Genomic DNA, 27,321 nt, shown 5'->3' with positions numbered 1-27,321 from the left:
TTGACCTAAGGCAATAATGGTTGTTATATTTGCGCTATGCATCCTCAACTTTCTCAGCGACCCATTCTCTCAGTGGACCCCTTTTATATAAGTTAGTTTTATACATATGGGGAGCTCATTCTTTATATTTTGCCATGTGGGATGTAATGGATAGAATTTCAGGCCCCTATGGGGCTAATGACCGATTCCCTGGCACCTGTTTTTCAAAGGATACTACAAAAATACTAGAACTAAAACAACACACACCATAGTTTTCATTTTTTATTACAAAGCTGATACAAAAGTACCCTCAGAAAGACTGTATCTTAACAGTTGACTAAATCAAACAAAGTGCATGTTTCAATGTTTTCCTTTTAAGGACAAACATATAATAACTGTAAAACCTAATTCAGACCCAGCTGCAGAGAGACATTGCATTTATAAATGGTACTCAATTTTTAAGAAACGTCTGAGTGTTTCCTTTCTTCTACTACTGCTTAACTCATCAAAACCATAACATGTTTTAATGTAGTTCTTACTACAAAAGAACAACTTATCTAAAGTTAACTTAAAGTTATTCATTATTCTGCATGTATTTATAGCATAGCAGACTTTCTGAACTTTGAATACATCTAAAATTATGCAAATTAAAGGTGCAAAAGAAAGGTAATTCTTATTGGAAGTATTTGGCTCATGAAAAATAAGGATTTTTTCCCCAAAATTGTACACATATGATATTTCAAACATGTATTTTGCTCTCATTCAAATTAAGATTTCTGAACGTTTCATTTGTCCATGACAAATTAAGTAAAAAATTTCCCACAATTTTGTGACAAGTATCAAAAGAGATAAAAGGAACAAAAATCTTGTTACATAACAGGTGAATCAAACAGCAGCCTAAAATCAGCCAGTATTGAATATGTCATATCTATCACCCTTTCTTCACTGTTCTTCAAAAATCATGTATGATTAATTTTAGTCTGAGATTCCTACATGTCCTACATGTTATGGTGTCTCATCACCTGCAAAATTACCACAGTCCATAACCAATCCAAGTCCATAACCAGTCAGAGTCCAAAACTAGTTTGAAAGTTGCTAAAAGTCCATAACCAATCAGAGGGTTGCCAATCAGAATGCATAACCAATTAGGAAGTTGATAACGTCCATTTTAATCACTCAGAGAATTGCTTTAAGTTCATAACCAACAGGAATCCATAGCCAGTTAAGAGTCAACAACCGATCACAAGTTGTTGATTGTCCAAAACAAACCAGAAAGTTGTTAAAAGTCCATAACAAATCAGAAAGTTGTTAAAAGTCCATAACAAATCAGGAAAAAAATTGCTAAAAGATCATAACCAGTCATGGTCCATAACCAGTCCATATCCATTCAGAAAGTTGCTACGAAAAGATCAGGTGAAAACATCCTCAATTTTCATTTTTTTATCATCTTTTCTGGCTTTAAAAGCCAAATAAAAGTGACCAAGAATAACTTACACGACTTTTAAAGAACAAACAGTGTTTGAACATAAATATAGGAGGCAACTAGAAAATGCTTTTGTAAAAAAGCTCATGTCTCCCAAAATGCAAAGTCCTATAGGCAAGAAGTCAATAGGGGTCAGGAGCGAAAATCAAAGAGACACTGATGGTTGGCTGCAATAGGGATCATCTACTTGGCATGTCCAGTCATCTTGCTAAATTTCAACACTCTTGGCCTAGTGGTTCTCAAGTCACTGTTCAGGCTCCTGTGACCTTGACCTTTGATCAAGTGACCTCAAAATAAATATGGGTCATCTACTCTGCATGTCCAATCATCCTATTAAGTTTCAACATTGTAGGTCAAGTGGTTCTCAAGTTATTTCGAAAAAATGATTTTACATGAACAGGCCACTGTGACCTTGAACTTTAATTGACTGACCCCAAAATCAATAGGGGTCATCTACTATGCATGTTCAATCATCCTATGAAGTTTCAACATTCTGGGTCAAGTGGTTCTCAAGTTATTGATCGGAACTGGTTATCAATGTTCTGGCCCCTGTGACCTTGACCTCTAACGGAGTGACCCCAAAAACAATAGGGATCATTTACTCTGCATGAACAATCATCCTATGAAGTTTCAACATTCTGGGTCGAGAGGTTCTCAAGTTACTGATTAGAAATGGTTTTCCATGTTCAGGCCCCTGTGGCCTTGACCTTTAACAGAGTGATCCCAAAATCGTTAGGGGTCATCTACTCTGCATGACCAATGATCCTATGAAGTATCATCATTCTGGGTCAAGTGGTTCTCAAGTTACTGACCGGAAATGGTTTTCAATGTTCAGGCCCCTGTGACCTTGACCTTTCAAAGAGTGACCCCAAAATCGTTAGGGGTCATCTACTCTGCATGACCAATCATCCTATTAAGTTTCAACATTCTGGGTGAAGTGGTTCTCAAGTTACTGACCGGAAATGGTTTTCAATGTTCAGGCCCCTGTGACCTTGACCTTTAATGGAGTGACCCCAAAATCGATAAGGGTCATCTACTTTGCATGTACAACCATCCTATGAAGTTTCAACATTCTGGGTCAAGTGGTTCACTAGTTACTGACCAGAAATGGTTTTCAATGTTCAGGCCCCTGTGACCTTGACCTTTCAAAGAGTGACCCCAAAATCGTTAGGGGTCATCTACTCTGCATAACCAATCATCCTATTAAGTTTCAACATTCTGGGTGAAGTGGTTCTCAAGTTACTGACCGGAAATGATTTTCAATGTTCAGGCCCCTGTGACCTTGACCTTTAATGGAGTGACCCCTAAATCGATAGGGGACATCTACTTTGCATGTACAATCATCATATGAAGTTTCAACATTCTGTGTCAAGTGGTTCTCTAGTTATTGACCAGAAATGGTTTTCCATGTTCAGGCCCCTGTGACCTTGACCTTTGATGGAGTGACCCCAAAATCAAAAGGGGTCATCTACTCTTTATGACCAATCATCCTATGAAGTTTCAACATTCAGGGTCAAGTGGTTCTCTAGTTATTGATCGGAAATGGTTTTCAATGTTCAGGCCCCTGTGACCTTGACCTTTAATGGAGTGACCCCAAAATCGATAAGGGTCATCTACTTTGCATGTACAATCATCCTATGAAGTTTCAACATTCTGGGTCAAGTGGTTCTCTAGTTACTGACCGGAAATGGTTTTCAATGTTCAGGCCCCTGTGACCTTGACCTTTCAAAGAGTGACCCCAAAATCGTTAGGGGTCATCTACTCTGCATGACCAATCATCCTATTAAGTTTCAACATTCTGGGTGAAGTGGTTCTCAAGTTACTGACCGGAAATGGTTTTCAATGTTCAGGCCCCTGTGACCTCGACCTTTAATGGAGTGACCCCAAAATTGATAGGGGTCGTCTACTTTGCATGTACAATCATCATATGAAGTTTCAACATTCTGCGTCAAGTGGTTCTCTAGTTATTGACCAGAAATGGTTTTCCATGTTCAGGCCTCTGTGACCTTGACCTTTGATGGAGTGACCCCAAAATCAATAGGGGTCATCTACGCTTTATGACCAATCATCCTATGAAGTTTCAACATTCTGGGTCAAGTGGTTCTCTAGTTATTGATCGGAAATGGTTTTCAATGTTCAGGCCCCTGTGACCTTGACCTTTGACGGAGTGACCCCAAAATCGATAGGGGTCATCTACTCTTCATGACTAATCATCCTATGAAGTTTCAACATTCTGGGTCAAGTGGTTCTCTAGTTATTGATCGGAAATGGTTTACAATGTTCAGGCCCCTGTGACCTTGACCTTTGACAGAGTGACCCCAAAAACAATAGGGGTCATCTACTCCAGCAGCCCTACAACCCTATGAAGTTTGAAGGTTCTAGGTCAAATGGTTCTCCAGTTATTGCTCGGAAATGAAGTGTGACGTATGGACGGACGGACAGGGCAAAAACATTACCATTAACCAATCAGATAGGTGATAACTGATTATGAAAAGGAATCCAGAATTTTTATGTTTCTTATTTCTTGTTTTGAAAACAACATAAAGGAGAAATCAAGATTCCACAAAAAGCCCGCAGCTGACATAACAGACTTCTGAAGAACAGTGGTAATTTATTATTCTGATGTTTCCCATGTAATAACAGTCTGACTTCAGTAACTTTAAGCAGGTACTATGTATAAAAGTACACATTTTCTACAATTCTAAATGTTTTTTATACAAAATATGCTGCAAGCTGTGCCATTTTGTCTTTTGGTTTGCCACGCCCCCTTCCTCTGCCACGACCTCCCCGCCCTCGTCCACGACCACCACGACCTCGACTTGCAGCAGATCGTACCCGCATTTTGGCATGATGTTTCTCAACAAGGTTCTTTAGGATTGGGTCACAGAAAACACATCCTGTATGCTCTGTTTTACCATCTTCCAGGGGAGTTTTACCCTGAAACAAAAATTTACTTAATTTTTATTTTCAAAACATTTTCCGTCATCCTAATACAAATATGTAACATTTGGACAATGAGTAATTTTTTTTTAAATACACTGCACTTCAATATTTGTGTAATATCTGAACACTATTTATGTTTCAAAGTTATTCAGTCATTAACAAAATGGACAGAGTTTATCAAAACTTGACCTGGTGATTAAGCTGTTGACTTAATAACTTGATTCCTAATCTGTTTGTTACTATATTGATGAAAAATTCAAAGTTGCAATATTCAACTGATTGTAAAAAAACAAACTTTGTATTATCTAACAGATCCAATGAAAAAAAGTTTTTGTAAATAGCATTTCAACATTTAGCCAATCAACAGGTTAGCTCCTGGATAAAGTTTTCAGAAACTCTGCTCTTTTCTTCCTTTTTCTGTCTATTTTTATTTGTTTGCTAGTTTGACATTAACGCTTAACCTGCAACTTTTCTAAATCTAAAATGGACTGGTCCATTATTCAATTTGTACAATATCATTTATTATTCAAAGGGGTGTTCACTGAAAATTTACTGGCTGAATAGCAAAGAGTGAAGACCAAGATCAGCGTGCACGGATGTGCATGCTGATCTTGGTCTGCACTGGTTGCAAAGCCAAAACTACTTGCCGCCAGCAGGCAGGCTCGAGATTAAACACCTGCAGAAATCAAAAAGAGGTGGTGAACTCGTTGACGGGACGGCAAATGATTTCAAGTCAGCAACCATAACCACTCGCCACAGGAGGTCCCCCGACAGAATATTAATGCAATAAGGACTATTACCTTGCTGAAGTCCACTTCCATGAGATTAGAACCACAGTCTTCACATGAATCTTCTGATAAACTCACCTTGTGAGCATTCTCAAAAAAGTTTATTACAACATTGCACCTGAAAAATATACACAGACACCATGTGTTTAAAGACATAAATCAAAACTGAAAATGAAATTGTTCAAAGGTGTTTATATCTACTGTTTCATCCATCTTTCCTGATACAAACATTTTCTTTGATTCTCTTTATATAAAAGCTAATAACACTTCTCATTTTAAGTATATCAAATGGTGATAACAGCAAACTTTTCAAATTCTCAAAAATTTTAAACAAGAGGACCATGATGGTCCTGAATCGCTCACCTCTTCCCACATGATCCAGTTTTGAGTATGACGTAGTTTTTTCTATTATTTGACATAGTGACCTAGTTTTTGAGCTCATGTGACCCAGTTTTGAACTTGACCTAGATATTATCAAGATAAAAATTCTGACCAATTTTCATGAAGATCCATTGAAAAATATGGTCTCTAGAGAGGTCACAAGGTTTTTCTATTATTTGACCTATTGACCTAGTTTTTTAAGGCATGTGACCCAGTTTCAAACTTGACCTAGATATCATCAAGGTGAACATTCTGACCAATTTTCATGAAGATCCATTCAAGGGTATGGCCTCTAGAGAGGTCACAAGGTTTTTCTATTTCAAGACCTACTGACCTAGTTTTTGATCGCAATTGACCCAGTTTCAAACTTGACCTAGATATCATCAAGATAAACATTCAGACCAACTTTCATACAGATCCCATGAAAAATATGGCCTCTAGAGAGGTCACAACGTTTTTTCATTATTTGACCTACTGACCTACTTTTTGATGGCACGTGACCCACTTACGAAATTGACCTAGATATCATCAAGATGAACATCTGACCAATTTTTATGGAGATCCATTCACAAGTATGGCCTCTAGAGAGGTCACAAGGTTTTTCTATTTTTAGACCTACTGACCTAGTTTTTGACCGCACATGACCCTGTTTCGAACTTGACCTAGATATCATCAAGATGAACATTCAGACCAACTTTGATGAAGATCCATTGAAAAATATGGCCTTTAGAGAGGTCACAAGGTTTTTCTATTATTTGACCTTCTGACCTAGTTTTTGACGGCACGTGACCCACTTTTGAACTTGACCTAGATATCATCAAGATGAACATTCAGACCAATTTTCATACAGATCCCATGGAAAATATGGCCTCTAGAGAGGTCACAAGGTTTTTCTATTATTTGACCTACTGACCTAGTTTTTGAAGGCACGTGACCCACTTTCGAACTTGACTTAGATATCATCAAGGTGAACATTCTGACCAATTTTCATGAAGATTTCATGAAATATATGGCCTCTAGAGAGGTCACAAGGTTTTTCTATTTTTAGACCTACTGACCTAGTTTTTCACCGCACGTGACCCAGTTTCGAACCTGACCTAGATATCATCAAGGTGAACGTTCTGACCAATTTTCATGAAGATCTTGTGAAATATATGGCCTCTAGAAAGGTCACAAGGTTTTTCTATTTTTAGACCTACTGACCTAGTTTTTGACCGCACGTGACCCAGTTTCGAACTTGACCTAGATATCATCAAGGTGAACATTCTGACCAATTTTCATGAAGATCTTGTGAAACATATGGTCTCTAGAGAGGTCACAAGGTTTTTCTATTTTTAGACCTCCTGACCTAGTTTTTGATGGCACATGACTCAGTTTCGAACTTGACCTAGATATCATCAAGATGAACATTCTGACCAATTTTCATGAAGATTTTGTGAAATATATGGCCTCTAGAGAGGTCACAAGGTTTTTCTATTTTTAGACCTACTGACCTAGTTTTTGATGCCACGTGACCCAGTTTCGAACTTGACCTAGATATCATCAAGGTGAACATTCTGACCAATTTTCATGAAGATCCATTGAAAATTATGGCCTCTAGAGAGGTCACAAGGTTTTTCTATTTTTAGACCTACTGACCTAGTTTTTGACGGCACGTGACCCAGTTTCGAACTTGACCTAGAATTTACCAAGATGAACATTCTGACCCATTTTCATAAAGATCCCATGAAAAATGTGACCTCTAGAGATGTCACAAGGAAAAGTTTACGCACGCACGGACGGACGCACGCACGGACGACGGACACCGCACGATCACAAAAGCTCACCTTGTCACTTTGTGACAGGTGAGCTAAAAACAAATTTCAAAATATTTCATGTGCTAGATGTGCTAATTCATGACAAATGGGACAGGAATTGGATGGTAACTGTATGAGGAGGTAGGTATGATGTTATATTTCAAACATAACAAGAGCTGTCCATAAGACAGCACACTCCACTATTCTGCAATTTGACTGTAAAATGAATTTATGTCTTTATTATGCTGTACTCAAGTTGTATCAAGAAACTGATGATTGCAAAAAAAATCATAAGTATGAAAGGGGAATAATTCTGTCAAAAATACAATAAGAGTTATGGGTCAAGCCCCTGCTCATACTGTTTGTATGCTGGACAATGTTTACGTGAACTTGCAGCAAGATATAAGCAATAGTAACAAAGACATGACAGAAAAACAAAGGATGCCGAAAAACTTTAACCTAGAAAATAACTAAAGTATAATACCTTGGTGACCTGGATCTTATGTTTAATCGGCCCAACCCCTAACGCATACCTAGTTTGTATGCTGGTCAATGTTTATGTGAAGTTACAGAGGTAATGCATTTTGAGGCGTCCATAACAGAGTGATAATACATACTTCGGAGGTGTCCTTAAGAGACGCAATACTGTACTTTACAGGTGTCTGTATCAGAAATAATACCATACTTTGGTGGCATTCTTAACAGAAGTAATACTTACTTTGGAGTTATCTATCAGAGAGATTTATTAGATCATACTTTACTTACTTATTACAAGCCATTCTCCACTTTGGCCCTGACGTAACATCGAGAACAAGTACTCCATTCTCACATTCGACACATTCAGACACACCTGTATGAGCTACAGAGTGCTGGCATGTTGGATGTGTACACTCACTACAGCCCTGACCTTTCCTCATATCCTTGAAAGGGGGATTGTTGAAACAGTACGGGCACAGTGGGTATGTCTGGAAATATATTCATGTCATTTAATACAGTAACAGAAACTGTACAGAAACCAATAAAACTAAAAAGAATTTCAGAAACTAATCAAGATTCACTGTTTTTTTTCATGTTAAACATAAACTGCAGTACCATGCTAAAAAGTAGTATTATAATCTATAAGATAATCAGACAAAACTGATTTTATCTGACAAAATTGAAAATTATCTGACAAAATTGAAGATAATATCAATTGTTTTTAATTCAGAGTTACCTTTGACGTTTACCTACCATATCATTAATCAATTCTGCGATATATTTCTTACTTATGTTATATCATTCTATAGATATCTATGATAATTTTACCTTAATTACCACACATATATTCTCATATTTATAAGTTACCTTGCCCTTGGCTCCTGTAGTCCATAGCACCAATTCAAAATCATCAAGTGGACATTTCAGTTCTTTATACAATTTGATATTGCCATTTTGTGGGACATTATATGTCTCATCACATGAAGAACAATGTAGCCGACTTGGTTTGGCTTGTATAAATTTCATAAACCTCCGACATTTACCACACCTGTGAAAGATAAAATACTTGTACAAACTTCATAAACCTTTGACATTTACAACACCTGTGAAAGATAAAATACTTGTATAAACTTTATAAACCTCTGATATTTACAACACCTGTGAAAGATAAAATACTTGTATAAACTTTATAAACCTTTGACATTTACAACACCTGTGAAAGATAAAATACTTGTATAAACTTTATAAACCTCTGACATTTACCTCACTTGTGAAAGACAAAATTTTTGTATAAACTTAAAAACCTCCAACATTTACCTCACTTGTGAAAGACGAAATTTTTGTATAAACTTAAAAACCTCCAACATTTACCACACTTGTGAAAGACAAATTTTTTGTATAAACTTAAAAACCTCCAACATTTACCACACTTGTGAAAGACAAAATTTAAAATCCAGGCTTTGTAAAGGAATTTAATATTTGATGATGCAAATGTCTATGTCATTCCACTATCAGGATGCTCCTAACTCTCAAATACTAGACTGTAAAATCATTACTTTCATGGGCATGGAAGTTAGAGGTTTGGTCTAAAACTGTTATTTTGTGGGTATACAAGTTTGAGGATTTAAATTGTTATCACAAAAAAATGAATATGAGTTTAACTTCTTACAAGTGTATAATGAGCCCCATGATTTGAGTTTAAAATCTCGCGGAAAGAACTTTTGGAAAGAAAATGCACCTAAAAATGTAATGACATAAACATCTTTATGGTAACTCCTCAACAGATATATTCATATTTCACCAGTACCTTGACAAAGGCTTTCCAGAAGCTGCCAATGGTGAGAATGAGACTTCAAACAATTCATCCATTCCAGCAATGTTTTGTACGAAATATTTAAACTTCAGGTGAAATATACTGATCCCATGTTTGTAAAACACTGCCTGGTAGTTCGCTTTCCCCATGGGCAATCCAGTTTAACTGTTGTTCCCACGGCAAGAAACGCAATGTTCAAGACTAATCCGCATCATCTGAAATGGCAAAACGTAATAAACCAAGTTCCTTCCATTAAAGATACACCTAATCAAGCGGATTAGCAGATAATTAATATAAAATCCTCTCACTTTTTGTAGAAACGATACTTCTCACATTTTACTGACATGTTTAGTTGAAAAAGTTGATTTTTCTCTACTTTGACAACAATATCCAAACGTAAGCCTTCTAGCTAAAACTGATTGTTGTCACCTCTGGAATGTTATGCCTTTATGTGACAGCATAGCCATGCAAGTTCATCAGAAATTGTAAACAAGTGGGTCATGTAGTTTTATCATTAAGGTAAATGTTTAGAAATGTATTATTTCACCTTCTGATATCCATGAACCAGCACTACACCCAGTGTTGTAGGTTTTAACTTCCTCCCAGATTGGATGGTTACATAATTTCTCTCACAGATGTTGTTAATATGGACAGGTATACTGGCATCAGTTCCAATTCCATGCTTCTCCATGAGTGTGATCAACTCTGCTTCAGTCAGGTAATCTGGTGGACTGGTTTGTCGTTCTACCAATTTTACCTAGAAAATATAAATAGTAATAGAACCAGTTCCATGCTTCTCCATGAGTGTGATCAATTCTGCTTCAGTCAGGTAATCTGGTGAAATGGTTTGTCGTTCTACCAATTTTACATAAAAAGATATACTGAGTATTATATTCAATTCCATGCTTCTCCATGAGTGTGATCAATTCTGCTTCAGTCAGGTAATCTGGTGGACTGGTTTGTCGTTCTACCAATTTTACCTAGAAAATATACATAGTTATAGAACCAGTTCCATGCTTCTCCATGAGTGTGATCAATTCTGCTTCAGTCAGGTATCGGTGACTGGGGGGGGCGGTTTCGAAGGGGATGAGAGATGCAAAGAGTGGTAGTGTTACAAATTTTTACCTAAAAATATACATAGTAATAGACCTCATTTCCATGCTTCTTCTCCAAGAGTGTGATCAATTTCTGCTTCAGTCAGGTAATCTGGTGGACTGGTTTGTCGTTCTACCAATTTTACATAAAAGATATGCTGAGTATTATATTCAATTCCATGCTTCTCCATGAGTGTGATCAACTCTGCTTCAGTCAGGTAATCTGGTGGACTGGTTTGTCGTTCTACCAATTTTACCTAGAAAATATACATAGTAATAGAACCAGTTCCATGCTTCTCCATGAGTGTGATCAATTCTGCTTCAGTCAGGTAATCTGGTGGACTGGTTTGTCGTTCTACCAATTTTACATAAAAGATATGCTGAGTATTATATTCAATTCCATGCTTCTCCATGAGTGTGATCAATTCTGCTTCAGTCAGGTAATCTGGTGGACTGGTTTGTCGTTCTACCAATTTTACCTAGAAAATATACATAGTAATAGAACCAGTTCCATGCTTCTCCATGAGTGAGATCAATTCTGCTTCAGTCAGGTAATCTGTGGACTGTTTGTCGTTCTAAATAAAAAACCAATTTACAGAAAAGACTGCTGATTAGTATATGCAATTCCATAGCTTCTCCATGAGTGTGATCAACTCTGCTTGAATTCCAGTCAATCTGTGGACTGGTTTGTCGTTCTTCCTATTTTACATAAAAGATATGCTGATATTATATTCAATTCCATGCGTCTCCATGAGTGTGATCAATTCTGCTTCAGTCAGGTAATCTGGTGGACTGGTTTGTCGTTCTACCAATTTTACCTAGAAAATATACATAGTAATATAACCAGTTCCATGCTTCTCCATGAGTGTGATCAATTCTGCTTCAGTCAGGTAATCTGGTGGACTGGTTTGTCGTTCTACCAATTTTATCTAAAAGACATACTGGGTATTATATTCAATTCCATGCTTCTCCACGAGTGTGATCAATTCTGCCTCAGTCAGGTAATCTGGTGAAATGGTTTGTCGTTCTACCAATTTTACCAAAAAGATATACTGAGTATTATATTCAATTCCATGCTTCTCCATGAGTGTGATCAACTCTGCTTCAGTCAGGTAATCTGGTGGACGGGTTTGTCGTTCTACCAATTTTACCTAGAAAATATAAATAGTAATAGAACCAGTTCCATGCTTCTCCATGAGTGTGATCAATTCTGCCTCAGTCAGGTAATCTGGTGGACTGGTTTGTCGTTTACCAAATTTACGTAAAAGATATACTGAGTATTATATTCAATTCCATGCTTCTCCATGACTGTGATATCAAGCCTGCGCAAAGTAATTGGTGGATTGGTGTGTCTCTTTTTTATTGTTACCTAAAAAATATACAGTTTAAGAAATCAATTCTATGTTTCTCCTTGAGAGAGGTCACTCCTGCGTCTGGTCGAGGTAATCTGCTGGACTGGTTTGTCGGTCGGGCAAGGTGGTTACCCGAGAAACTACAGTTTTAGAATCAATTCCATGCTTCTCCACGAGTGTGATCAACTCTGCTTCTGTCAGGTAATCTGATGGACTGGTTTGTCTTTCTTTCAATTTTACCTAGAAAATATAGTTTTAGAATCAATTCTATGCTTCTCCATGAGTGTGATCAACTCTGCTTCTGTCAGGTAATCTGGTGGACTGGTTTGTCTTTCTACCAATTTCCCTAGAAAATATACATAGTAATTATCAATTTTCAAGAATACCCATAATTAGCAAATGTAGCTAAATAAAATCCCTCCTGAAAATTTCTGATTTTACAGTAAATTAAAGCTATAAGAATACCGTTTGTAACATAAAACAACATGCAACGAAGCAAACTAAATAGGACTCTGTTTAACTGAGCCTGTTCTCTGGGAGATAACAAATGAAGTAAACCTGCTATTTTTATGAAAGGAGAAAAGTTAAAAGTGACATATTCAACTTACATCATTGACAGGACACTGCTGTTCCCTCTTTAAGTCTGGCACTTTTTCATCACTGGAGAGAGCTTGCCACGTCATCAAACTTGTGTAGCCAGGATCTATCAACTGCTTGCCCGTGAAGGAGAAATGTTCCCCACCCACCTCAAAATACACTACTGTTTGTAGATACCTACAGTCAGGACTGACCTATTCAAATAAATATTTCTGTATTACCACTTTCCCCTATTTATGCCATTACATTTTGCAAGATAAGGGTGCTTATTATGGAGCAAAAAAAAATTGTACATGTATCACAAATAGATGCATGTGTGTATTTATAAAAAATTATTTCACATGTGGGTGTCACTTAGATAAGTACCGGTATTTCAATAATTTCTAATGCTGAAACACAGGAAAATAAATGTATACATTACATGCATGTTGGTCAATGATGTTATTAGAAACAAGAGATCCACCAAGAGGGCAAACTTACTATGCACAACTTACTATGTGAAAACTCAGTTTAACTCACACTTCACTGATCAATCATGTAGAATTCTTTCATCTGAGGAAGGTCAGTGGTTTTAACCATGCCTGAAATAATGCACGGAGTGCATCTGGGGTCTTCCTCCACCAATGAAAGCTTGAAAGTCACCTGTCAGTGTGACAGTCAACCCAACGAAATCAAAATAAACTAGAGCTGCTTTTGAGAAAAGCGCATGTACTCCACAACTGCCTAATCATCTGAATAGTAGTAAATGAGGCAACCATGCACCAAGCCCTCACTTCCTATCAGACTTTCAGTGCTTTGATTATCACTCAATTGCCTTATCAGACTTTCAGTGCTTTGATTATCAAGTTTCAAGGGCCATAATTCCGAAGTGCCTGAGCCGATTTGGCTAGTTATCGAACTAGCCTGAGGATTTATTGGCAAACACATTTTGTTCAAGTTTGGTGAAGATCTGATGAGAAATGTTCGACTTAGAGTGTGGACAAGATTTGTGACAGAATGACACACAGACAGGAGTAAATCAATATGTCTCCCACACCACTGTGTGGTGGGATACATAACTAATCAATCATTTTTTCTTGTAAGACATTCTTCTGTCAGAGATATTGAGGCTCAGAGGGAATATATTTATAATACACAGCCAACAATTTTCCATCAAGATTACAGACATTATTTTAAATTTAATGAACTGGATGAGAAATTAAATTTCGTATCAGTACAGTACTTGTATTATATGATTCTATTTATCTAACTACCCTGTGAAAGGTGATGATGTATATTGTAGGCATTTATTATATCTTTTTGATTCTGAAACCAAATCTGAAACAGATTTTTGAGTGTGAAGTTTTTCTTTTTTTTTGCAAGACCTAGATAAAACTACCGGTAGAGATCATTTTTAAGATCTTCAGACATGGAAGTAGAAATATTATGAATTTTTAACATATTTGGAATGACTTTACATATATTCATTGCAAAAACAACTAAATTCCTGTATAAAATTACAGCCCATGACAGCCATAAAATAAATACTCAAGTCGATTCAATATCAAACAAATTCTACTTTTTTATTTCTTTTCCTACATAAGCTATGAAGCAATACTTTTGTAGATACTGGGGAAAGTTAATCTTACTGTAGCAATAAAATGCCGAGTGATGTAGTCATACAGTCTGAATGCATCGTGTCCCAGCTCACTCTCTGTTGCTGATTTCATAGGTGTAATAGGTGGATGGTCCCCGGCATCACTGCCTTTCCTATCCAACAGAATTGTAATAAAATCTCACTAAATGTCTTTCACAATTAACAATACATTTGAAATGTTATCAGAAAATAAATTCACTTAATGGTATTCTGTTTAGTTATATATAAAAGACAAAAGTATTCAGCAGCTAGAGGAAACAAATTTAACCCTTACCATGCTAAATTTCTATAATGACCTTGTCATCTTCAAGTCTAAGAGACTATAAAATAAATAGATTGGCAACTTGAAAGGCATATAGAGCAAATCCCGTGACAAAAAAAACGAGATCCTCGTTACCGAAGTGGCGATTTCTCCACGCGCCATTTTTATGCGAAAGGCAATTATTCATCTGTAAAATAATTATAACCGATGACCACGCTTCTTTCGATGGCAAAAAAAACCCTTACTTCGAGTCTTAAGACCATTTCTCCATTAAACTAATTTTGTTTAGAAGCTAACATGTATTTTAGAATGTAGTTTTTTTTAAAGTACAAATTGTAACTGCATGCTCGCCGATGTTTGTTTTCAGTAAGATAACGCCTGATCACGCTCCTGACACGAGCTCAACTCGAGATTACAGCCATTTGCCATTCTTTCTGTGTATTTTATACTTCTTTGTCCAAGTTGGACAGCACCAGTACTGTTAAAAGGGTTGAATTACCAACAAGAGGGTCATGATGACCCTGGATCACTCACCTGAGTAATATGAGCTACATTTTTCAAATGTCAAACTGATGCTAAAATTTTAAGAAAGTAGGTCACATTCATGGTCACTGAAAGTCAGTTTTAAGATCGGTGTGCAAAACTGTATATGTCATTCAAATTCAGGCTGACTTAAAAAAAACAAGAAAGTAGGTCAGTAGGTCAAGGTCACCAAGTCCAAGTGACCCTATTTACTTTGGGGTCATCATTACTTTAACTAAATATCAGGGAATATATCAGACAATTTTTTAAGTACTTTGTTCCTACATAACTCAATAAACACTAAGTGACCCTCGGGGCAGGGCCTCTTTTCACCCAGGGAATAATTGAAACAATGTTTGTTAGAGAGCCACTAGGCAATGCTACATACAAATATCAAAGCCTAAGCCTTGAACTTCAGTCCAAGAAAAATTTTTAAAAAGTTTTTTCCGATATAAGTCTATGTAAAATTTGGGACCCCCAGGGCAGGGCCTCTTTTTACCCCAGAAGCATAATTTGAACAATTCTGGTAGAGGAACATTAGGCTATGCAACAAACCAAATATCAAAAGCCTAGGCCTTGCAGTTTCGGACAAGATTTTTTTTTTCATATATAAGTCTATGTTAAACTTGGGACCCCCGGGGCAGGGCCTCTTTTCACCCCAGAGTTATAACTTGAACAATCTTGGTAGAGGACCTCAAGGCAATGCTACATACTAAATATCAAAGGCCTAGGTCTTGTGGTTTCAGATAAGAAGATTTTTAAATTTATTGCCTATATGTCTATGTAAAACTTGGGACCCCCTGGGCATGGCCTCTTTTTACCCATGGGGCATAATTTGAATAATTTTGGTAGAGGACCACAAGGCAATGCTACATACCAAAGTTCAAAGGCCTAGGTCTTGGGTTTTCAGACAAGAAGATTTTTAAAGTTTTTTCCTTAATAGTCTATGTAAAACTTGGGACCACCCCAGGCAGGAAACCTCTTTCACCCCAGGGCATACTTTGAACAATCTTTATAGAGGACCATTAAATATGTCACATGCCAAATATCGAGGCTCTACGCCTTGTGGTTTTGGACAAGAAGATTTTCAAATTTTCCCTATATAAGTCTACGTAAACCATGTGACCCCAAGGGCGAGGCCATATTTGACCTTAGGGGGATAATTTGAACAATCTTGGTAGAGGACCACTAGATGCTGTTACATACTAAATATAAAAGCCCTAAGACTTGTGGTTTTGGAAAAGAAGATTTTTAAAGTTTTTCCTTTCGGTTGCCATGGCAACCAGAGTTCTGTATGGAATTCAATTCTTTGAACAATTTTTAAAGAAGACCATCCAAGGAACATCCCTTTGAAGTTTCATCAAAATTGGCCTGGTGGTTTAGGAGGTGATGTTTAAAGTGTGGACGGACTGACGACGGACGGCCAGACGCCGGACGGTGAGCGATCACAATAGCTCACCCCGAGCATTTTGTGCTCAGGTGAGCTAAAAATATACTGACTGAATAGTGAACAGTGCAGATCATGATCTGACTGCACGGATGTGCAGGCTGATCATGATCTACACTGGCCGTAAAGGCAGAATCAATTGTGTTTAGCATGGTAAGGGTTAAAAGTATGATGTAAACAGCAAAGTAACTGTTACACAAGTAGCGTATGAAAGCTTACATGAGTTACATTCCTTGTGTTGAACTTTTTAGATTTCATAAGTAACTTTTGGGACATAAGTAACTATACAGAATATTCAAGTTCTTACCTATCTATCAGGGAAGGACGAAGTTATCCAAGTAGTGCACATACTGACATTATAATCTGATGTCATTTCATGATGTCATAGTGTGTGTAATTCTAAATTTACAATATCTTTGAAAACGTTGCAATAATATTAATGGTAGCCCTTCCATTCCATTTATTATATCATAGTGACTTTTAACCCGACAAAAATAAATAGTTTAACTAGAAATCTGGCTTACTTTGGTTTCTGTATTCCATCATTGAGTAGATCTCTAACAGCACTACCCCAGTCTGGATGGTTCTGCTGCTGCTTCAATGTTCCACTGTAATACATATTTACAAATAGTCCTCACAACTAATAGATAGAAAAGACCCTTAAACATAACATAGAACAAAGTCTCATTTATTCTTATGACAGTGGGCAAGACTCCAATTCATTTTAATTCATAAAAGGTAGATTCCACAAATTTATGTCCCAATTAATTTGCTATTTCAGATAAAACCCAAAAATTTTATATGCTCACAAAATCAAATTATTTCATAGCACTTGTATTTTTTTTTGAATCTAGTCAATGTCATCTTTGCAACCGTTCATTGAAAAATTAATATCATCAAGGTTATATATTACATACACAAGGTCAAAGTTCTCTGGGTACTGTGTGGTTTCTGTTCTTGGATAACTGATGTAACCTTGTGTGTACAGTCTCTCAGCAATCTGCATTGTCTGTTGTGGTCCAATACCTTAAATATGAAACCAATACTGTAAAATTCGAAAAACGGGATAATCAATACCCTTTGGATGTTTGTAAAACTTACAAAATAAATGAACAACCTTCAAACATAGCTGAAATAGATTTTCAATGTAATTTCCATGGCTATTAATTGGGTAATTTATAATTGGGATTTGATACAACAGGGGCCTCTGTGGGTGAGTGGTTAAGGTCATTGACTATGGAAACTAAACCTTGCATGGGGTGGAGAGTTTTTCATATAAGGAAGCCGTCCAGTTGGCTTACAGAAGGTTGGTGGTACCTGCTCTGAAACAATGCAAGAGAGGCACCTTGGGTCCACTATCAAAAGCTAAAAAGTCGCTATATGACATAATTGATAAATTAAACTTGGTGTGATGTTTTATCATTCACATTTCAGAATTTGCACAAGGTAGTTGGTTATTGCTGTTTTATAATCACAAGTGTCCTGAATTCGTAAGTCACTCTGATTGTGAAAACTTTGAATGAAAAAATCCATAGTGAACATTACCAAATCTATGTTTTTTGTTTGGTGCCAAAAAGCGGCAAATAAAATAATGATGACATTTAAGACAAGAGCTGTCCGTAAGACAGCCAAGCTCGACTATTCGAAATATTGTCACAGAGCAGAAATGATTACGATAAAAATTTAAATACAAAAGATGTTTAAGTTCATAGGGGACATAATCGACCAATATGCATTATTAGAGTTATGGAACTTGATGCTATCAACTATTTTATTACCCCGAGAACATGTTTAAGTTTCAATTCAATATCGCATTAGTTCTGGGGATAGTACTTGCATGTAAAACTTTAAACCAGATCAAGAAGGGGCATAATTGCTCAAAATACTTGTTTAAGAGGTATGAACTTGACCCAGTGAGGTTGTAATTGACCTAGAAAAAGATAAATAAGTTTCAAAGCTAATATGCCTTTTGGTAATAGCTGTATGTACTTGCACGCAAAACTTTAACCAGATTTGCTAAGTCCAAAAAGGGGCATAATTTGCCCAAAATACAGTCAAGGTTATGGACTTTGATTCTATCAACTAGTTATATAACCCCGAAGACACATGTGAAGTGGCATTTTAATATCTGTAGTATTTTGGAGATAGAAACTCGCATGAAAACTTTAACCAAATTTTCAAAGTCTAAAGGGGGCAATAATTTGCCCAAAATACATCCAGAGAGTAGGGAATTGACCCGGTGTGGGGAGTGAGGTTGGTAATTGATCTAGAAAAGAAAAAAAAAGTTTCAAATACTATATGCCTTTTTAGTACATTGCTATATGGACTTGCAACAGCAAACTTTAACCAGGATTTTCTAATGTCCCAAAAAGGGGAATAATTCTTTCAAATCCATGTAAGAGTTATGGGACTTGATCCAGATGAGGTTAGTAATTTCGATCTATAATAAAAAAAATAAGTTTCAAATCCCTTCCCTATATGCCTTTAAGTAATAGCTTATATGTACGTGCAACGCAAAACTTTAACCAGAATTTGCTAAGTCCAAAAGGGGCATAATTTGGCCAAAATGATGGTCAGAGTTTATGGGGACTTTCTGTTATCAATATTTTATAACCACAAAAACACAAGTGAAGTTTCACAAATCAATATCGCATTAGTTTTGGAGATAGTAACTGCATTAAAACTTTAACCAAAATTTTCTAAGTCCTAAAGGGGCATAATTTTCCCGCAAAATACATTCAGAGTTTATGGGACTTGACCCAGTGAGGTGGTAATTGATCAAGAAAAAGAAAAATAAGTTTAAAATCGATATGCTTTTAGAAATAGCTGTATGTACTTGCACGCAAAACTTTAACCAGAATTTTCTAGGGGATCCAAAAGGGGGCATAATTTGGCAACAATGAAGGCTAGTTATGGGACTTTGCTGCTATAACTAGTTTTATAACCCCAAAAGACACATGTGGAAGTTTCAAATCAATAGTCTGCATTAGTTTTGGAATAGTAACTTGCATGTAAAACTAAACATAAATTTTTCTAATCCCAAAAGGGCATTAGGGCGCAAAATACATGTCCAGAGTTATGGGACTTGACCCAGAGAGGTTGGTAATTGACCTAGAAAAAGAATAAAATAAGTTTTCAAAGCTATATGCCTTAATTGATTGGACTGTATGTACATGCATGCAAAAACTTAACCAAGGTGTGACGGCCGACGCCGACGCAGGGTGAGTAGAATAGCTAGACTATTCTTCGAATAGTCGAGCTAAAAATAACAATCCAAATAATTACCTAACCCAGAACTGGCCACTCTTAACATCTCCACTGTATTCAGAGCCTGTGGTCTGGCCTTTGTTTTTTCCTTCTTTGTTATGTCTGTAACTCTGAAAGTTTTCCATCATACAGTTACTACCAATACAGAATTTATTCTATGAATAGTAGCAACAATTTTTCATTTACACAGGTTAGATATGCAGTAGCATAATAATTCTGTTCTTAAATAAAAGGTGTTTGCAAAACATACATGTTCCTGAAATAGCACATCTGACATAGAGTTGTGGTTGACCTTGCAGGTACAGACCTGACTCTAGTGTACAACACACTTTCCCATTATGGTTAACAATTGTGTGAAAATTCTTGGAATGTAAAAGCAAAACTTGGGACACAATGTGTTTTGAAATTCTATATGTATAGAAGTATTGTTCAAGAGTCCCAGCCATCAAGGTTTAAATAATCCAAGGTAGAACAATATACGTTATACAGGGAGCTTGCCATTATAGGTTCAAGCAAAGGAAGGTGATTGAGCGATCTGGGATAGAACCGTATGTATTATATAGGGATTTTGCTGGGACTAGTCTGTTAGGTCCAGCAAAGGGAGGTTTTTAAGTGATCCAAGTTCAAGTGAACAATGTTGGTGTGCATTAAAAAGATAAAACAAATAAACAGCCCGTTAGGTAATTCAATGCAAACATCATTTACAGCATTTTTGTGTTTCTAAAAACTAAGTACATTTATTTTCAAAAACATGTTAACGAAAAATAGCTATTTCACCAAAAGTTAGAAACATTTTTATATTTCCAAAAATAAAATGACACACCTTGCCGTATCTGAAGCTTTAATAAGACCCATGAACATCTGAGCAACTTCTTTGTCAAATATCCTCACACGATCCCAGTCAAGATTTAATGTTCTTTCTGCACCTTCACATGACACCTATGCATGTAACACACATGTACATTAACATTATGATTTAATATACTTTATATCTAACGTCATCCTCTGCAACTCCAATTAGACAAGTAATGTATTATTAACTAGATTATTGCCAAGAAATACAAGTCTCCGGTAAGAAGGGGCTTTTGTCTACTTGCTGCCATATGAAACACATTTTCATACTGAAATTTTATCGAAGAACCTGTAACAATGAATTAGTATCACCATAATTATGACCTTTTACTGTTTTTTCTTCTTCAAAATAAAATTAATGTTTAAAAAAATTAAATTAACTTTGTAACAAAAACAACACTTATTTATTACAGAATGTGAGAGCAATCTTAGTTTTTAGCTTAGAATGTTTAACTGAGAGCAGTTTCCCCTATACAGAAATGGAAAAACAATCACCAAAGTTGGAAAATCAGCTAAATCTGTTCATAATATGAACCCACGATGCGGGTGTAGTCCCTGGGGTAAAAAACTGCCTATTTTACACAGGAATCTAAAGTAGTTACCTGAACTTGAATCACCCAGTATGTTTCTGGTTTGAATGACTGTATTTTATCATGTCTGTCCACACAGAACCCTAGTGTGGGTGTCTGGCAGGGACCATACGAAATCAGTGTGCTGTCTAGGTCACCATATTTCCCCTATAATGTAAGAATATTTGAAAAATGTCTTTTGCAAAAAAAAAAATTGAAAGTTTTCATGACTTACAAAAATATATAAATGCACTGACGTTGTTATTTTATAATGCAATATAAAAACTTTCTGTTGGAAGTCTAATACAGAGGTCAAAAATATGAACCAGCAGAGCATAATCTGATACCACCACACATTCAGGGAGGATGAGGGGGGGGGGGGGGGGGGGGGGCGAGGGATGGTAAAAAAAACAAAAGCTGTTCGAGCAAAACCACATATGACCCACAGATAGGCCTTCAGCTAATAAATGACCTCTGACCTTTGACCCAGTCATATTGATAGGGTTATCTACAAAGGAGACCAACCATCCTACCAAATTTTGAAGTAGTAGTCAAACAGACCTAAGATATTGAATTAAAATGGAATTCACCTAAGTGACCCTTGATGACCTTTTGACCTTGAGACCTGAAATTATTAGGGTCATCTTTCTCAAGGAACTGGTAAATCAGTTTTGCTGATTTTGATCTATAAGGATTTGATGCTAAGTGACCTTGACCTTTGACCCAGTGACCCGAAATTGATAAAGGTCATCTTCTAAAGGAGAGACCAATCAAACCTATAAATTTGAAGTATGTAGCCAAACAGATCCTTAAAATATTGGCTTTAAAATGATTTGACCCTAACTGACCTTGACCTTTGACCTCATGACCCGGAAATTAAAGGGGACTAAACATCCAATAAATATGAAGGCTCAAGGTTCAAATAGTTCTCAAAATAATCATCAGAATGGATTTAACCAATTAGGACCGTGTGACCTTGAACCTTTGACCAGTGACCCAAAAATCAAATAGGGGTCATCTGCTGGTCATGACCACCTCCCTATCAACTTTCGTGATACGAGGCCCAAGCGTTATCGTCTGGAACCTTTACACTGTTCCGGGTCACTGTGACCTTGACCTTTGACCTACTGACCCGCAAAATCAGTAGGGGTCATCTGCTGGTCATGACCTTCATGATCCTAGGCCCAAGTGTTCTCAAGTTATTGTCTGAAACCCGTTTTAAACTGTTTCGGGTCACTGTGGACCTTGACCTTTGATTTACGAACTCAAAACAGTATGGGGTCATCTGCTGGTCAGACCTACTCCCTATCAACTTTTATGTTCCCTAGGCCGATGGGGGGGGGGGGGGGGAGGAAACAAGCGTTCTTGAGTTATCATCCGGAAACCGATTGGTCTACGGACAGACAGACGACCGACCGACATACCTCTGCAAAACAATATACCTCTCCTTCTTCGAAGGAGGGATATATATAAGTGTAGTTTTTATTCTGCCTTGCTACATTAGTAAAGTTGTTCTTGTTGTAAATAATCCCTCAATCTGCATTAAAATGTTAATGAACTGTAATGCAATTTAATGTCTGATAGAAATGAATTCCAAAACTAGAGCTGCTTTTGAGAAAAGCGCATGTCTCCCACAACTGCCTAATCATCTAGATTGGCATTTCTTCTCCATTATGTATCTGAGTCAACCATGCACCAAGACCCTAAATCCACTGGCAGCTGTTTTTTTGTAATTCAAAGGCCATAATTCCGAAGTGCCAGGGCCGATTGGCCTAGTTTATCGAACTTGCCAAGGACTTATGGGCAACACATTTTGTTCAAGTTTGGTGAAAGATCGGATGAGACTAATCCGACTTAAGCGCGGACAAGATTTGTGACAGACAGACACACACACAGACAGGAGTAAATCAATATGTCTCCCACCACAGTGGTGTGGGAGACATAAATAGATGACTTTTTAAATGACTGTTTCTTCAAAATAAGGTTGAAAAACAGAATCTTGTAAAAGGGATCTTAGTGTTTTACCCCAATATACCTATTTGCATCTTAATGCGCTCTGTGTGGATCTCTCTTGTCTCAGCAGAACTCTAAGCTGCAGAAATTTCCAGTACCCAAAACTTCAATTTGAACTCTGAACCTCTGAACTGACAGTCTAGTTACCTCTAGTATTATCCACCAGGCCACTCAATACGCGTAAAAGAATAAAATAGACAAGGACAACTTACAGATGACTGACTCCAGTTTAAATATAATAATAGCTATATATTCACTTTTATCAAAACCATGTCCTCTCCTTAGAACTATGAAACAAGTTTAAACTGTAATGATCACAGAAGTCAATCTATATCTATAGATCAGTACAATGATCACAAACCTGAAAGTATTTTGTTTGGTATCGAGTGAAGGCACATCCTATCCTAAGATCCAGTTCCTGCCTGGCATCCACGGACAGAGACTCATTCTCATTTGGCACACCCAGGTTGTTCATTGCTCGTCTAATATCTGTGTCAGTAATTGCACTGAAATGTGATCTCCAGATTGTCTGTAACAAATGTTATAATGATCATAAAGTTGTTTAAACTAGAGCTATCACTGCAGCTGATTAATAACCCTGAAAAACTTCTTTCTTAAAGGAAATAAGATTAAATCCAACAGCACATAATTGCAATCCTTAAACTAACACTTCCTAAAGAAGAATATGTCATGCTAGAATGTGACTCCTATATACTTTGTTGCTGAGGCATGTTAAAATGTAAATGCTCTTGTTTCACAATTTGTCTTTTCTGCTAATTAAACCTATCTATTCAATGTCTAAACTCTCTATAAGCGGTTTTAGATCTTAACTCTAATGCCTAAAAAATTACTGAAGTATTTAAATACTTCATATTTTCTTAAACACTTATATCTTTAAACACACATTATTCTAAACACCAAATGTTCATTTAATGCTCAAGTCTAGTTATGCTATTCATTCTGTTGCTTTCTATACTTAATAATATACGTCTCATATAACATCTTTAAAAATGTGCTTCAATGGCAGTGTGGTTTAAACCACTGACTTGGAATCACTCACCACTAACCATGCTCACCAATATGAACTTAAAATGACACTTGACATGTAGAGTATTTTATGTTATAAAGCTATTCAGCAGGTTTACAGTCGGTCATGTGAATTCATCAAAAGTAACTTTTCGGTTAACAAACCTTAAAACCATCCTGTGCTGATTGTTCTACTTTTATAGTAGTTAAAAATAATGTCAGACCTTGAGAGACATCTAGGATCTTTCTCTGCCACTGAAGCTAGAAAATCAGTCTATGACTTCAGCTGCATCTGTATGACTTACAGACAAATGTATAAACAAAAGACTAACCTGTCCCCCTACATTTCTGTTCATCACACCTTTAACACAGTCTATCACTTCAAAACAAATGTTTTCCCCTTCTTTGTCGCAGTCTAACCACAGCACAAGATAATCTACACCGCGTGCCTGAAAGGAATAGCATCATACACATGATAATATTTGGCTTTACATCTTACATTTTACTGGTATACTTGTACAACAAAAACCTATCATCTGTTGAGGCCTTAATTCATAATGGTATATATGAAAATAAAGCTTTTTTGGAACCTCAAAATTTTCTGAGAACAATTTTCTTTCTTTTTAAAGGTTCTGTTTTCTGGATATTGCAGCTGAAAGGTTTTGACAAGAACACGTTTGTTTCTCTGCACCAGCAGGATATTTTTACATGTGTTTGGAAATGGATTAGGTTCCAGACAAGTCTGAAAATCTGTAAGTATTAAAAACAAGCTAATTAAGACATATATTTTTAAAACTATTTTTTCAAATTGTTAACTCAGTTATATGTACATTGACAGAAAGAAGGAGTAACTCTAGGTCTGTGAATGTTTAAAATGAAACATATATAAACCGTCTAATTTATTTTTTATTAGTTTTCTTTCTTCTTCCTTTGATTGAGAGCTGTCCCTGTTCACGGATACATCCAAAAACAAATAAACAGGAGTTTCTCCCTTAAAAACTTACCTCTTTCTGAAGAAAAGGATGGCATATGTAATTTTTCTGTGGCCTCTTTCTTCTGAGTGGTGGCATTAAACAGTTCAACCTACAAGAAAACAAGTTTTACTTATATTTATATATATTTTATAAATAACGAAATGGCTACAGGTCTGGTAACCGGACCTCTAGACTCAGAGGCTGACTCTCTAAGTTCAGGTAATCGATACTATTTCTCTAATCACTGTACTGGTAAAATGCGTGTTATGTGATGCATAGCCATAGTTTGTACAAGATAGACAAAAGATATAGGACATATAAAGAAAGTTAAAGAAGTGGGATAACAGTGTCAGTAGTCAATATAATTTAATATTCACATTAAAAATTGTTTTATATTTGTGACAGGCAATGTAAACATCAAAATTGCGAAGGACCAAAGTAATGGAGGATAAGTCACAGTACACAGTCATGTGAAGTTATTGGTTTTATTGCTTTCACATATTGCATGAATACACAGTAAACTTTTATTGTGTACAGTACATATATTGATTTAAATCACTAGAAAATTGTAACCTTAGAAATTATTTGACAATTTTTATATAGATCAAAGAGGAATTGAATTTTCTTTTGATACATCATTACATGTTGGTATATGTAGTTTTATTTGAATTTATGGCCAATTAGTGACATAATCGGCATTTAAACCTATATAGATGGCATGTAAAGCATTGGCAGTGATGAAAATTTCATCAGAAATTCTCTCCACTACTTTTGTCTTTTAAGTGTTTGACCCGAGTGGGGATATTGCCTATATCAAAAAATTATCTCACTATTTCCTTGGATCGCTTCAAATTTATTGGACTAGGATAAATAGGTGGGCTCGATTAATACAAAACTTGGCTATCGTAATAGCCTGTGCACGGACATGTGCTGTGATGTTTGTTTGTTTGTTTTGGGTTTAACGCAGTTTTTCAACAGTATTTCAGTCATGTAACGGCGGGCAGTTAACCTAACCAGTGTTCCTGGATTCTGTACCAGTACAAACCTGTTCTCCGCAAGTAACTGCCAACTTCCCCACATGAATCTGTCTGCAATCAGAGGTGGAGGACTAATGATATCAGACACAATGTCGTGTATCAAATAGTCACGGAGAACATACGCCCCGCCCGAGGATCGAAAACGCGACCCCGAGATCTGTAGACCAATGCTCTTACCTGCACATAACTTGTCTGACTCAACAAGTACAGATCGGTAAACTCAGTGTACCAGGTGAAAACAGGGTAATAAAAACTATACAATGAAGCCAACCTACTGATTTCTTTTAGGCAGTGGCTGGGGTTACGGTACCGTAGTCCTAGCCTCCGATTCTAGGAATACGGAAGTTCCGTATTTCTAGACAACCTTATGGGGATAGGCTAGAATTACGAAATTATTTAAGAGGCATAAAATATATGTTAGGACATGATGATGCATAAATGATGCTGTAACCTGACTTATTTCAATTTAAATAGCTGCTTTTCATCATCATGCCTGTCTTATTATTTTGTGTTATCGATCCACCATTTTGAGTGAATAGTCAGGGGAGGAAAAGACTTGGGAGTGAAAAGACCTGGGAGTGAAAGACTTGGGAGTGAAAGAGCCGACACCCTAATTACAGTACAGTAACCCTAGCCACTGCCTTTCTTTTAAATTTAAACTTACTGGATCTACTTTATCCCAGTTGTTGTATTTTCCAATAAAATCTAAACCAAACACATGGCCACAGACCGATGTCATTTTAAAAGAAGCCGTCTCATTTATTGGATAGAACTTGGCTCTGTATTCGTGGACGGAGCATGCTCCGTTAGATCCTTTTCTAGAGGTCATATTTCCATTTGACAGGATTTTAGCAATTGACTGTGCTAAAGATGGCTTTTCAGCCACCATTAAAACTGTTCGCATGATGAATATTTACGTTGATATCTGTCAAAATCCAAAATTTAGGGATAATTCTTTTTTGACACATAAATTCTAATCATCGTCAACAGACGCATCACACCGCGAAAATAAA

At 36.6% G+C, this 27,321-nt stretch overlaps 1 protein-coding gene across 1 annotated transcript; it reads right to left on the bottom strand.

Annotated features, from left to right (window-relative positions):
- Positions 1–248: 248 nt before the first annotated feature.
- LOC123536025 (DNA topoisomerase 3-beta-1-like) lies at positions 249–27,321 on the bottom strand. The gene is given in 18 exon segments (XM_053528649.1): positions 249–4,399; positions 5,206–5,311; positions 8,136–8,335; positions 8,715–8,895; positions 9,655–9,821; positions 10,208–10,417; positions 12,715–12,897; positions 14,332–14,452; positions 17,095–17,178; positions 17,488–17,596; positions 19,856–19,947; positions 20,661–20,776; positions 21,292–21,426; positions 23,633–23,800; positions 24,630–24,746; positions 25,302–25,316; positions 25,318–25,380; positions 26,973–27,321. Coding segments are annotated over 18 exon segments (2,532 nt in total). The 5' UTR covers positions 27,213–27,321; the 3' UTR covers positions 249–4,174.

The sequence above is a fragment of the Mercenaria mercenaria genome, chromosome 17 (assembly GCF_021730395.1).
Source record: "Mercenaria mercenaria strain notata chromosome 17, MADL_Memer_1, whole genome shotgun sequence".
NCBI lineage: Eukaryota > Metazoa > Mollusca > Bivalvia > Venerida > Veneridae > Mercenaria > Mercenaria mercenaria.
This window is presented reverse-complemented; position numbering and strand designations above follow the sequence as displayed.